The 12,358-nt window shown below is 37.8% G+C and overlaps 1 protein-coding gene across 6 annotated transcripts in view; it reads right to left on the bottom strand.

Moving 5' to 3' along the window:
• Positions 1-12,358, bottom strand: part of MLLT10 (MLLT10 histone lysine methyltransferase DOT1L cofactor) — a 155,939-nt gene that overhangs the window by 107,388 nt on the left and 36,193 nt on the right. For all 6 annotated transcript variants that reach the window (XM_054818470.1, XM_054818474.1, XM_054818471.1 and 3 more), the window contains exon 4: positions 6,273-6,327. In XM_054818470.1, the coding sequence (XP_054674445.1) occupies positions 6,273-6,327 (55 nt within the window). The remainder of the gene's footprint in view (positions 1-6,272; positions 6,328-12,358) is intronic.

The raw sequence follows: 12,358 nt of genomic DNA, 5'->3' as shown, positions 1-12,358 counted from the left end.
TGCTAGTTATACATTATGATTACTAGCAATATAAATAATAACTATACAATATAGATTATATGGTAATATGTATATTTATTTTAGGAAAAAATGTAATTGTTTATCAATTTTACGGTCTTTCCCAGTTTTAAAAAAAATAAATAAATCACAAACTCCTGCAAATCTGAACAAAAGGACCAGAATATTTGTAGGTAAGCACTTCTTGCAAAATGCATACGCCTGACGTGACATTATACCATCCATATTCTTAGACATCAGTACCAAAAAAATTCATCAGAACAATAAACCTGATGGCGAGAGCTGCTGACTCTAATAATAATAGCAATAGGAAAACCTAGCACATGATGTTTTTATAGACTTGGGAGATCCCAATGCTAACCCAGGGGATGGGAAGAGGGCCTGGACGATGACATAAAACCACCGCATTGTTAGCTGGCCTTTTCCCAAGCAGCTGCATGAAAGAAGTCTTGGTGAAAAGTCACACAAAGAATGCTGTTACACAGCATTCCTGATCATCATCCAGTGGAATCAGATTTCAAAGTAACAACTTGTACAGCAAAATCATGCCTTTTAGACTTACAGAAAATTGTGGACAAAGATTACTGTAAGAAAACTATTTAAACAGGAGATGCACAACATCAGATACAACTGATACTTAAAAACCAGACTGCATACTCAGTATTATGAGAAGATAAAAGAATTGTGATTCAAAAAACTATAATCAGTTCAAATGGTCATCACTTTATTTCCTTCTCACTGAGTGTCAAAACCCAAAGGAAATTACTCCAACAGTTAAGGAAACATTACTGAATTGAAAAAGCCCAAAAGTGTCAAACAGCCTACAGTTCTCAAGTATCTTCAAACAAATGCTCACTTGTTTTTTGTTTTTCAAAAAAATGTGTTTATATTTTGTCCAATTACTAATCCATATACAGAGTACGAAGCTAAAGAAAAGTTAATCTCTCCTTCAATAGCCTTCTTACACATAAGACAGCAAATCAATATGCAATTCATATACATGCCAGGTTTTCTCATTTTAAAAAACTTCAATATTCAGTCATGTGTTTAAAACCACAGTGGTGCCCCTTAATGAACATGAATACAAAACTTAGCAAGGAATTCTGTCAATAAATATATTCAAAGAGAAAAGTTCCTTTTTCAACTCAATCCTACTTTTCTACTTTTAGTATTAATAAAAAATAAACAAACCAAAACTCAGTAAATAACCAACAAAATTTGTAGACCTGTAGTCTCTGAACCCTGAAAAAGTCCTAATGTTTATATAAAAACAAATTCCACAAAGTTCACATATAAGGAAGTCTATTTTTTGTTCACAAAACTTAACCATAACTGTAAGACAGTCACAGATATTAGGCAGGCAATTATTAAAATGTATTCAAAGCTTATTCCTAAAATTTCTGACAATCATCCTGATCATAACCATGCAATGTCCCACTCCTCTCAACAACTGAATTAAATCAAATATGCAGCTAAATATAGTAAACTCTTAATAAACCTTAGCACGGATAACCTGCTGACAGATAAGCCGCACCATGGATATTAGTCCAGGCTACACTCTGCTAAATCCAACTGTATTGTTTCCAAGATCTGTGCAAGTGCAGGAGCAGAATGACAGCTATCACACAGTGAGAAGAGACTGAACAACACATGCAACCAGACCTTAGCTGCTTCTGTTCAGGGTCAGTTCAGGTCTCTGACAATGAAAAGCCCAGGAGGGACCACTGAAGCAGACTAGGACGTATTCCACGCAAATCCATACAGAATTATCTCTTCGGGCTCGGTACAGGTTCTGATTACAGTGACAGCAGCCACCATCACCAAGCCAAGAACAAGCAGGCATCTGTGTACTCTCCAGTGTACCAAAAAGGTTATGAGCAACAAAATGCCATTTCCGCTTGGCGCTTCACATGAATTCTTTAGTCCTTCCAGATCCAGACACGCTAGCAACTTGGTGCAGAATCATCTGGATTAGTTTCCAATGCTAAATGGAATGTTTCCACAACACTGTCTAGAAACCACATGGCTAGTACAGTCATTATTATCTAAGATAACTGAACTTCCCCTATCCCACTCCACCTCCAATAACCCAAATAGCCAAGAGTTAACTATGGCTGTAAAAACAGTTAATGCCTCAAAAATGTAAATTATCCACGTCTTCTGTTTTCAGAGCAAAGGTGGAAAACAGTACACGCAATTTTAAGAACATTCTTCAAGCAAAAGCCTTGCCAAAATCAATACTTCTGTTTCAATTTCAGGATCTGTCCTAGTTTTGAGGTAGTGTGAATATTCAGGCTAGTGAAAACGTTCTGTAATTAATGAGAAAAATTTGTACCAAAAAATGGTGACCCATAATTACATTAGTAGTCTATGTTAGGGAACATTAAACCATACTGCAATCACTTTGCATTCTAGAGATTCCATGGCATCATGTACAGTAGATTCTGTAAAGTACATGATTGTACAGTACAATTGCTTCTCTAAAATTTCACATTCAGGTCTGGTATGGATGTATCATTTGGAAGACATATGGAGAAGGGGAAAGGGAATGGTCACTTAGTTTTGTGTACAAGGAATGCCCAATCAGTCTGGGCTCCTTCATCCCAAAAAGGAGACAAAAGAAGAATATGACAGAAGCCTATAAAGCCAGAAGAGGTATTGAAAAGGTGAACATAGAATAACTGCTCTTTGTCTCTTCCTATCACTTAGCAAGTGTCCAGTGGCATCAAATAAAACCATGAGGTAACACGTTCAAAACAAACCAGCATAGATTTTGACACATTGTACAGATCAACTGCAAAATGCCTTGCCACACAACACAGAAGTGGACACATTGATAGTGTGATGGATTCTTGTTCCATTAAACACAAAAATACCATCTTTGGTTCAAGAAGTCCCAAAGTATAAATATTTGTAGGCTGGGAAAGTATTCTGTGAAAGCATACAAGAACTTTCCCAAGAATCCATTCAGTTCATACTGATAAAGAGAGCAGACCAAAGGTTGTTTGGCCTCCACGACATGCTCCTCTCCTCTTACTATCTCAGGCTGGTACTTTCAAGTTCTGTGTAAGATCCATGACAGTACTGCTCCAAGAATGCTGTATTTATGGTATCACTGAAAACTGTACCTCCACATTTGCCATAGATGATACTGGAGAACCCAACATTTCCCCTCAGCAACTGCACTGATAACCACGACTAAGGTACAGTAGATGTCTCCAACCAAAAATATAAAACCTAAAAAGCAAATCTAAAGAAATGCTGTCTTCAGAAAGTCAGATAAGCAGTAATAGCCCAGTAAAAGGAGAGAGAGAGAAGGAAGAATGCACACAAAGGAACCTCATGCCACCTGGGGAGGAACGGTGAGGGACAAAAAACCACAACACACCAACACAACCACACCATACACCACCATTGTCTAGTCAATCAGTAATACTTAAAAACAACAGAAGTTTAATTCCCAGACTACTTTTGTTATATTTATCATATAGTCCCCCAGAGTTCTTAAAGGCAAGATAACACCATTATATAAGAGCTATAAGATTAGGCTGCTTTCAGTTACAGTTGCGCAACTGACTTAAAACAGCTAATGTGCAGGCTGCTGCTAAAAGAATAGGCTCGGCCATTCCCCTGTATCAGCATTAACATGGTCAGCTGGGTCAGGGAACTGATTTCATTTAGCTGAAAAGGAACCAGGGGCGGGGGGGGGGGGGGGTGGTAAAAAAGTTTTAAATGCTCATACCATCACCACAAAGGAGGAGGTAACATATAGCAAGGACCCTCCCTGCAGTAACAGTGTCTTACTGAAGGTTAACAACATTGTAGAGCCCTATAGTAAAAGCTCAATAGAACAAAAACCATTAAGATTCCTGACATAAAAGAAAATACAGTATCTTCAACACTCAAACAAAACACATTTCCTCACATTATTGAAAAACAAATGTCCAGAAGACTATTACCAAAAAAAAAAAAATTTTTTTTTTAAAAATCTACAAAAGCAGCAGACCCTGTATGACCTAAGCTATCTGTGCATATCCAAAACAAAAACTGCACTGGTTTTCTGGCTATAAAATGAAATTACTTGTTGCCAGAAGGCAGAAAGAAGCATAACTTTGTATCACTGACATAAAGTCAGTAATTTCTTCACTTGTTCTGAAAAGCTAAGACTATTTAATTATTTCTATACTTACAGAAAGACTTCGTAATTACAAATTTCTAAAGCTGGATCCTTACAAGGTTTTATCAGAAATGTTTGTTTCAAAGTTACTTCAGGAATACCTGCCTTTTTTTATCATTTCCCTTGGCAACAAATGGTGCCAAATGGTACAGCATTAAAAAAATTCCAAGTATTAACCTACTGTAAATATAATTTTAAACTGGCAAGCCCATTACATGACTTTCAAAAATATTTCCTTAAGTATGAAACTCTTCTAGTACAATCCCTTGTGAGGCAACTCTTTGAAAAGAAAGCTTCAGGTTAAGAGTGTAGATTTCTGTAATGCAGCATCAGTTGGAGTTCATATTTTCCAAGGTTCCCATCCTTCTGTAAATCTGTTATTTAAAGAACATTTGGTCCATAAGGTAGAATTTACTGTATTCAACACAATAGACAAGATCTATTACTGAGGCAAGGATGTTTCCAGAAGGTGAAGTACAAATTCTTAAGAAGACTTCTTTGCTGTGAAATTTTCACTGTGAAGCTTTCACTGATGACAATAGTCATGAAAATTATAGCAGGGACAATAGTGTTCATTCAGTGTAACATCGTTGCTATTTAAACTTACATAACTTCAATCTTGTATAGTAATTCACTCTCAGACAAGAATTCATAATTACAACTAATACAGCTATAAGAGAGATAACTAATAGGATGCTGAGATCTTTGATGCACACTGTCAAAATACGTTCTCAAGACTTTATGCAAAGAAAAAGTTTCAAAATTACCATACAGAATAGCAAGGCATTTCCAAACACTACTTTAAGTATAAAACCAGAAAACACTTCAGCTGCTTCATACTTCACAAATTTTACTGTATATTTCAAGAGGTTTGAGGCTTTCTTATTGCTTAGTTCCTAAAAAAAAAAACAAGTGTCCAGCTGCCATTTCCGAAGACACGAATTCAATACTGCCATGTATCAACCTGAGAGGAAGAATAGTTTTAGGGCTAAAGTACTGGGCTGGCACTTAAGATGGTACCTTCACTGACACACAGACTCAATATAATCTCCCAACATCACAAATGACGCTAAGTCCACTAACGTGTTTGAGATAAGCAGACACTAGAATGGTGAATGCTAGAGCACGTACTGTACTTTGCAGTCAAAGTGTAGACAAGGGAAAGGGTAGATCAGCCTGAACACAAGCAGGCTCTGTGTTCCTGCAACTCAACTGCAACAGAAATAGCAAAGCTGCATCAACACTAAGCTAAGATATAAATTCGTTAGAATATTACGTGTGCAGCATAAAACATCCAGAATACAATTTAAATAGACTGTCCAAATGAAACCCAGAATCCTGATGACACTTTCTCCTCTCACAAGAAAAGGGGCTCAGTATCAAAATGACCAGGCTATTTACAGATAGATGATGGACAGGAATTTAGAAGTATCCAGTAAAGAGAGAAGGAGGAATTCCAGAAGTGATTGAAAAGTTAATTGAAATTTTTCACTCATATCATGCAGCTATTAGTGTAAACACAATCATGACAAAGTATTTAGTGGAGATTTCCTCTAGCAGTTCTACTCAGCAGGAGCAGAACTGATGATAACCTAAACGACGAATTAGAAAGATGGAAGGGACAGGTAATCACTACCGCAACTTTTCAGCTCTAACTTCTTTGTTACAGAACCTATTGGTAAACCAGGCATGAAAGAGCTATCCTTTCAAAATGCACTGGTGCATTCGGTCTGGGCTACAAACATAAAAATTCCACTTTCCTCCATGAATGGTGCACTTTCAACAGCTTTCTATAAACATTCATAAAATTTATCCTTTTTACCCACTGAAATCTTATGTTAAAATGCAGTTTCTCCTTCACTGTAACATTTTTCTAAAAATAAAACTAAGAATAATGATTTATGTTCTCAAACTAAATTCAACCTAAATTGGACAAATAAAGATTACTGTAAAATAGTTCTCTCTTTCCAAACCAGCCAGTGTTTTCATTTATGTTTAGGATCACTACAATTTTTTTTCACACACTTATTTCCCTCATACAAAATAAGAGTTCACAAAAAGTAAGAATAAAACTTACCCCCATTATCTGTTCTCTTTAAAGCACCATCCTTATGAGGGCATAATTCACATCTCTAGGAAAAGAAAAAGCAAAAATAAAATAAAAAAATGGAATGATTATAGGAACATTGAAAAAGAAACCACACACATCAAAACTGTTAGCTGACATTAAGGAAGCAACCATTCTTTAAAAGTGAATGGGTGTGTTTTCCCTTAACCTTTACTTGAATATTAATGTTCGTTTGTCACAAACAAAGCTTTCTCCTCCAGATCTTGAAACTATGATATATATTAAAGCTACTTGCAATTCTACCTCCAAGCTTTTATTCCTGGATTACACACCCTGGAATTATGGAGACAAGCCTCCAAAAACTATAGCATGGCATAAACTTGCTTGATAAGAAACATGGGCACAGTCCAAAGACTCCCTACCGTATTTCCTTCTCCTAGGATGTCTGTGTTCACCAAGGTGGTCAATCACAAAGACGTGCCATGGATATAATTAGCACAGGTGCACATACTATAGCTGACTTCACAGTCTTCTGCTGACTCTCACTTACTCTGAGACAAAAACCAATCTTGCTTTCTGTCTCAGAAAAGGGCTGTCAGAAGTTGATTCATCCTTGAAATTCTCCAAGATTACATGTCTTGAAACATGCAGTTTGACATCATATTCTTCCAACACACACCACGATCACAGCAGTACAATCTCTCTTCTATTGCTCCCTCTATCAAGTTCCTAATGTCAAGTTTATCTCTAAGTGTCTTAGAGCAGGGTGAACCAATTCCAAATCAGTTCAGAGATGACAGAAATCAAACAGGTTTGACACACATTCCATTTCAACTGCTCCAAATGACATGCAAAGGAACACCACTACAGAAGATTCTATACCTAGGAATTACCTTATTAAAACCTTTATGAACTCCCAAATTAGGGACAACTCAAAGCATACCAATCTAACAAGCTTTTCAAGAAACCCAAGAACAGTCTGATCATCAGATGCAAACTTAGCACCACATCCTTCAAATGGAGAGGGACATCTGGCATGGGCGCAGATGTTCTCTGCGTTCCATGAACAGTACTATGCTCCGTTACCAGCTAACTTCCAAGTCAGCAGATAAAGGAGCCTATGATGCTAGAAGTGCCTCAGAAACAGATTGTCCAAACTTATTTGAAGAATGAGAAATTCCATTCCTGAAATTCATATGGCTGAAATATATCTTGAGGACTATCTATTCCTCTTAAACTGTAAGAAAATTGATATTAGCAGCAAAGAGGCTTTCACAAAGGTAGAATAGAAAAGTTCTTACATTATTTTTGCTCGATACATTGGTATAGACAGCTACACACAGGAAAAAGAATCTTTAGGATTGCTGCTTTTTGTCTTTTTCTTCACTCATTACTCCCTTACATTCACCCACTAAAATGATCAGCAATTTACTGAAATGCAGTGTTAAGCCTATCATGAAATTTAGAGATAAAAATGGTTGAAAACTCATGCACCATTCTATAAGCTGCCTGCAGACTGGGAGCACTACACCATTTTTTTTTAAAGTCAAGATTATAAAGACTTCCTTGCAACTGAAATTAACCAATCGTTTAATTTTAAACAAAATCCTACATATGTAGTATGTATGTGAGCTGTATCTTAACACTCCAGCTTTCCAAACATTAAATGTTGGGTGCTGAGAGACACTCAGTAGCAGTAGGTTCATTTCAGTGAATTCCCCATACACTGAATCAGATTCTTAAAGCAAGAAGACTGGTATGTATTGGTGGTGACAGCACAATAAAGTTTGTTCCCACCCTAAAGCTGCGAGCTGGCAGCTTAAGGCCAGTGATATATCTACCACTGAGACAAGGGAAGCTGTTAACATTGTCTACCTTGCCCCACCTCTGCAAGCCTGTGGAAGTTTGACATACATTTTCACTAGTGGCAAAACCAGTTTTGGAGGTTCTCTTCTTCCCTCCACCTCTCGCTTACTAATCACTCCCACCACCACTCCCTTAGCTGCTGACCCAACTATCTGTAGTGTTGCACCTTAAACCAGATCAGTGAAATGGAATGAAATTAACTTTTTCTTTTTAACATTCTTAATTCAGGTCACATCACTGATACAATTTTAGCATAATCCCACAATCAGTCGCATCAGCAAAACTGAAGGTAGGGAACCATAGGACTGGGGCATTAATAATTAAAGAATTAGCAAACTTCTTGAGCAAACTTTACCACAAAATAATAAAAAAAATTATCACAAAACACTGAGTAGGAAGGAACTAAACCACTCCTTTATGCAGAAGAGTTAAGAATGCTCCATTCAGTCTCTTCAGAGCTCAGTTTCAACTAATTTTTTTTTTGTCTCATATCTCTAATAGGACTTGGGTCCATTAGGTCTTTCCTTGTTACTCCCCTACAGCCTGACTGCAACTAGTCAGAGAAGATACAAGACAGAAAACTGAAGTGCAGGAGGGATTTTTGACAGCAGAAGATGACTTGAGTGCAGGGAGTTCTGCAGAGCATCCTCTTGCTGGCAGGGAGCAGTCTGCCTGCACTTGGCGCTCATGGAGCTGGGCAACTGTGCAGAGATGCTTGCACTCTGATCACAGAGCACTTCTGGTGCTGGGAACTCTGGCTACAATCTGCAATAAAGTAGCACTCTAGTAAGCTAACACACCTCATAGTGACCCTTTCCACTTCCTCCTCTAGGTTATGAAGCTAACTCCTTCCCAGCCTCCACACTCAGATTCTGTCACCCATTTCGGCTCTCCCAAGTTTCACTGTGCACCACACAGTAACACCAGTAGCTTTGCCAGGTGGGAACAGTGTGCCTCATCCCTTGAGATAAGTCACTAGTAGAGAATTTTTCCTTTTTATTTTTTTTTTAAACTAACACTTTATTACTAGTTCTAAAATCTTACAGCAATATAGCATTTCCAAAAGAAATTATAATTTCAGCTGAGAAACTGCAGTGACTGAAGAAAACCTTAGGTACTTTCAAAATGCTTAAATGCATGTTGTTACAAAGGATTCCGCAGGAGAAAGGAAAGGAGATAGTTGGGTATGTATGTACCTCAGAAGTCCAGTTATTTAAAATTTCTTATTTGAATTTTTTTGTCCACACAGTGTCTCCTTCTTCCAGTTTACTTATGGATGGAGCTTGGAGTTTAAGTGAACAGCAACAGCTGAATCTCTCTACTAAATGCCACGTCACATACAATTTGTATGATGGAATAAAGCTTTGATCTCTGCAACACATTATAAAAAATAATCTGACAATATGTATGGATGGTCAGACGATCTCTAATATTTTAGCACACGGATCATGCCAGGGGTCTTCTCCAGTTGTGTGTTTTAAGTCTTAGAGCTGGCAAAGGATTTCTGACACAGATTTATTGTCTGAGCATTCAAAAACACTGTGGGGAACTACTAAACAGGCAGGGACGGGGGGGAGGGGTAGCGGGGGTGGGCACGACACCCACAAGATATTACATGCTCCTATGACTGATCAACAGTTCAGATAAACATCATCAGGTCAGACAGTGCACATGTGAATACCAAAGAGGCTGACTGTTACCCAAGAGAATAACCACATCCTTTGGTGGGCATTAGTCCTATAGCAGGGAGGGGCACCAGTGCATGTGGTGCTGGAAGCACAGCTTGAGTCAGATGTGAAGAGGAGTGAAAAAGACACAAATACTGGTTGAAGGAAGAGTGAAGTTGTAACAGGTGACATTGTCCCTTCCCTTGCTGTCCATATGGAGTGTAACATGGACATCTCATTTTTGCAGGTCTTTGGTGGAACAGAGCAGAATTCAGGTGAACTCTCAGCAGGAACTGCTTTGGACTATGAGGTCTCCTGTAGAGGACTAAGTGAAACCAATCTCAAAGTTCCAGAACAGCCTGACAGTGTAACGATCACAATTCACTTCTGAGCTACATAAATAGCAAGGTAATTAAGTGAAAGACGACTGATCCTATAACATTAGCATCCAGGCGAATTGAGACTGCCTGGGTCTGATGAAAAACCTACTGCCTCCTGAGCAGTCCAGTCTTTAAAAAGTCACCCAGCAGAGAGACCTAAAATGGTCAAAAGCATGGCGAGCCCATGCAGAAGGGGAAAGGAGCAGATTTTTTTCTGTCATTATTAAAAAAGTGAAAATAACAAAAAAGAGATAAAGAACAGTAAAATAAAAAAATAAAAGAATGGGGATGTCCACTAAAGATACCCAGCAGAAAAAGGTTCCAAGACCAGAAGACCAAAATAAAAGAAGTAAAGAAGGAGCTAAATAAACCCATCTTCCCATACTGAATTAATTAAAGTCCCATTAGGCTCCACTGCATTGTGGCACAAAGTTTTCTCCCCTTATTTTAGCTAAATATACCTTTACATTTTAACCAGGACTAACAGCTTCCTTAACCAATATAACATAACATTAGCAAATCTAATTACTGGAGTCTTTTTTGTTAACCTAACTCTATCAATTTTTCAATTGGAAATGGAGGAAAGGCATAGAGAAGCTGATTTAATCCAAGAGACTAACTTATTCATGTTGAAGTGAAGATAAAGAACAAGAGACACATAGTAGATAGGGAAGATAAAGAGAGACAGACACAAGACTACACAAGTAGAAAAGAAAAAAAGAATAGTAGGAATATAGCATTGTTCTTCCCTCAGGGTTCTGTAAATTTGGAGCAAGTTTCATAAAGCATCATCTGCAGACATCCATTATATGCTGTGTCTTGTTACAAGAAAACAAAGGTCAAAGAATTCTTGTGCAAGTAATGTACTGAATTCTGGTCCAAGGTAGGCCAATGGAACCATTCACCTGCACAATGACTGTAAACCAAGTAAAGTCCTGCAGGACTGAATTCCCAGCATTGCGATGAGGCAATAAACTGTGTCTCTCCATATGACCTGTTAACCTAAATAACACAAGAAGATCCACAGCAGATTAAATAGACCACAGGTCCTAAAGTTAGCTGAGAAATTAGGCTGCAGTTCCAGCTTACTTCAGACTCACTTTAAGCTAACATAATTACGCACTGCTGCCAAAAGAAGATCACTGGCCAAGCCCTGCTATGCACTTTCTAATGCCTCCCTTGCTCTGGGACGAGCATTCATTTGACCATATGGAAATCCTAATCAGCAAGCTAAAAATAAAATACTTTTTTTCCAGCCATATCACCTCTTTGAGCCATCCTTCCATAAGGCCATATGAACTACAATGCCAGATAAAAAACGTAACAGGAACACAGGGAGTATGGCAAGGATACAATCACCCTGTTCAGAAGGTGGCATCATCTATGCTGGCTGTAAGTCAGTATGGAATTACAATCAAGGATCTTAAAAAAAACCAAAAAAACCCAAAAAACCACGACCCCACATGCAACCAAAACATCACCACATCTCACACACACCTCCCCCAAAAAAGAAAACAAACCAAACAAAATTAAAAAAAAAACCATACACCATGCCTGAAACAGACTAATTTAATTTTGGTAGTAATACAGACATTTTTCTTGGGCCCAGACCCAGACATATTTATTAGGCCCATTTTGTTTTGGTATTTCCCTCACATTCATATATTCCAGGTTTTTTAACAGGCATCAGCCATATATACACAAACTGTTTAGTTTACAAGCTTATTTTCCCTCCCAAGCTGTACTATACCCAGCATGACACCCATGCTTCCAGAACAGTTTGGGGTTTTTATCCAAAGTACATTTTGATCACAAAATTACTGTTTCATATTACTTGACAACAGCAAACAAACAGTATTTAACTGAAAGGAACAACTTCTGGGGACTGCAATACATGATCTTGAAAGTTACAAATAACAAAATAGCAAGTTACACAAAATCAGCATCACAGTTCTCGAAACCTGACGCTCAATCTCTCTCAATCCTTTCATCAACAGGAGTTAAAACTTCCACATACAAAACATTTTATTCTGCTGCTCCTGTTAATCAGTAATCAAACAGCAGGGTGGTTAAATCCATTTGGTTTTGTTGCAAGTTTTAGCTCACATTTTAGTGAAAACAAACCCTGCACACATTCCATCAAATTTTTATGGCTTTCTTAAAATTAACCTAGGAGGAGAGA

Source organism: Grus americana, chromosome 2 (genome assembly GCF_028858705.1).
Source record: "Grus americana isolate bGruAme1 chromosome 2, bGruAme1.mat, whole genome shotgun sequence".
Taxonomy (NCBI): domain Eukaryota; kingdom Metazoa; phylum Chordata; class Aves; order Gruiformes; family Gruidae; genus Grus; species Grus americana.
Note: the sequence above shows the minus strand (reverse complement) of the source record. Positions and strands in the feature narration are given on the sequence as shown.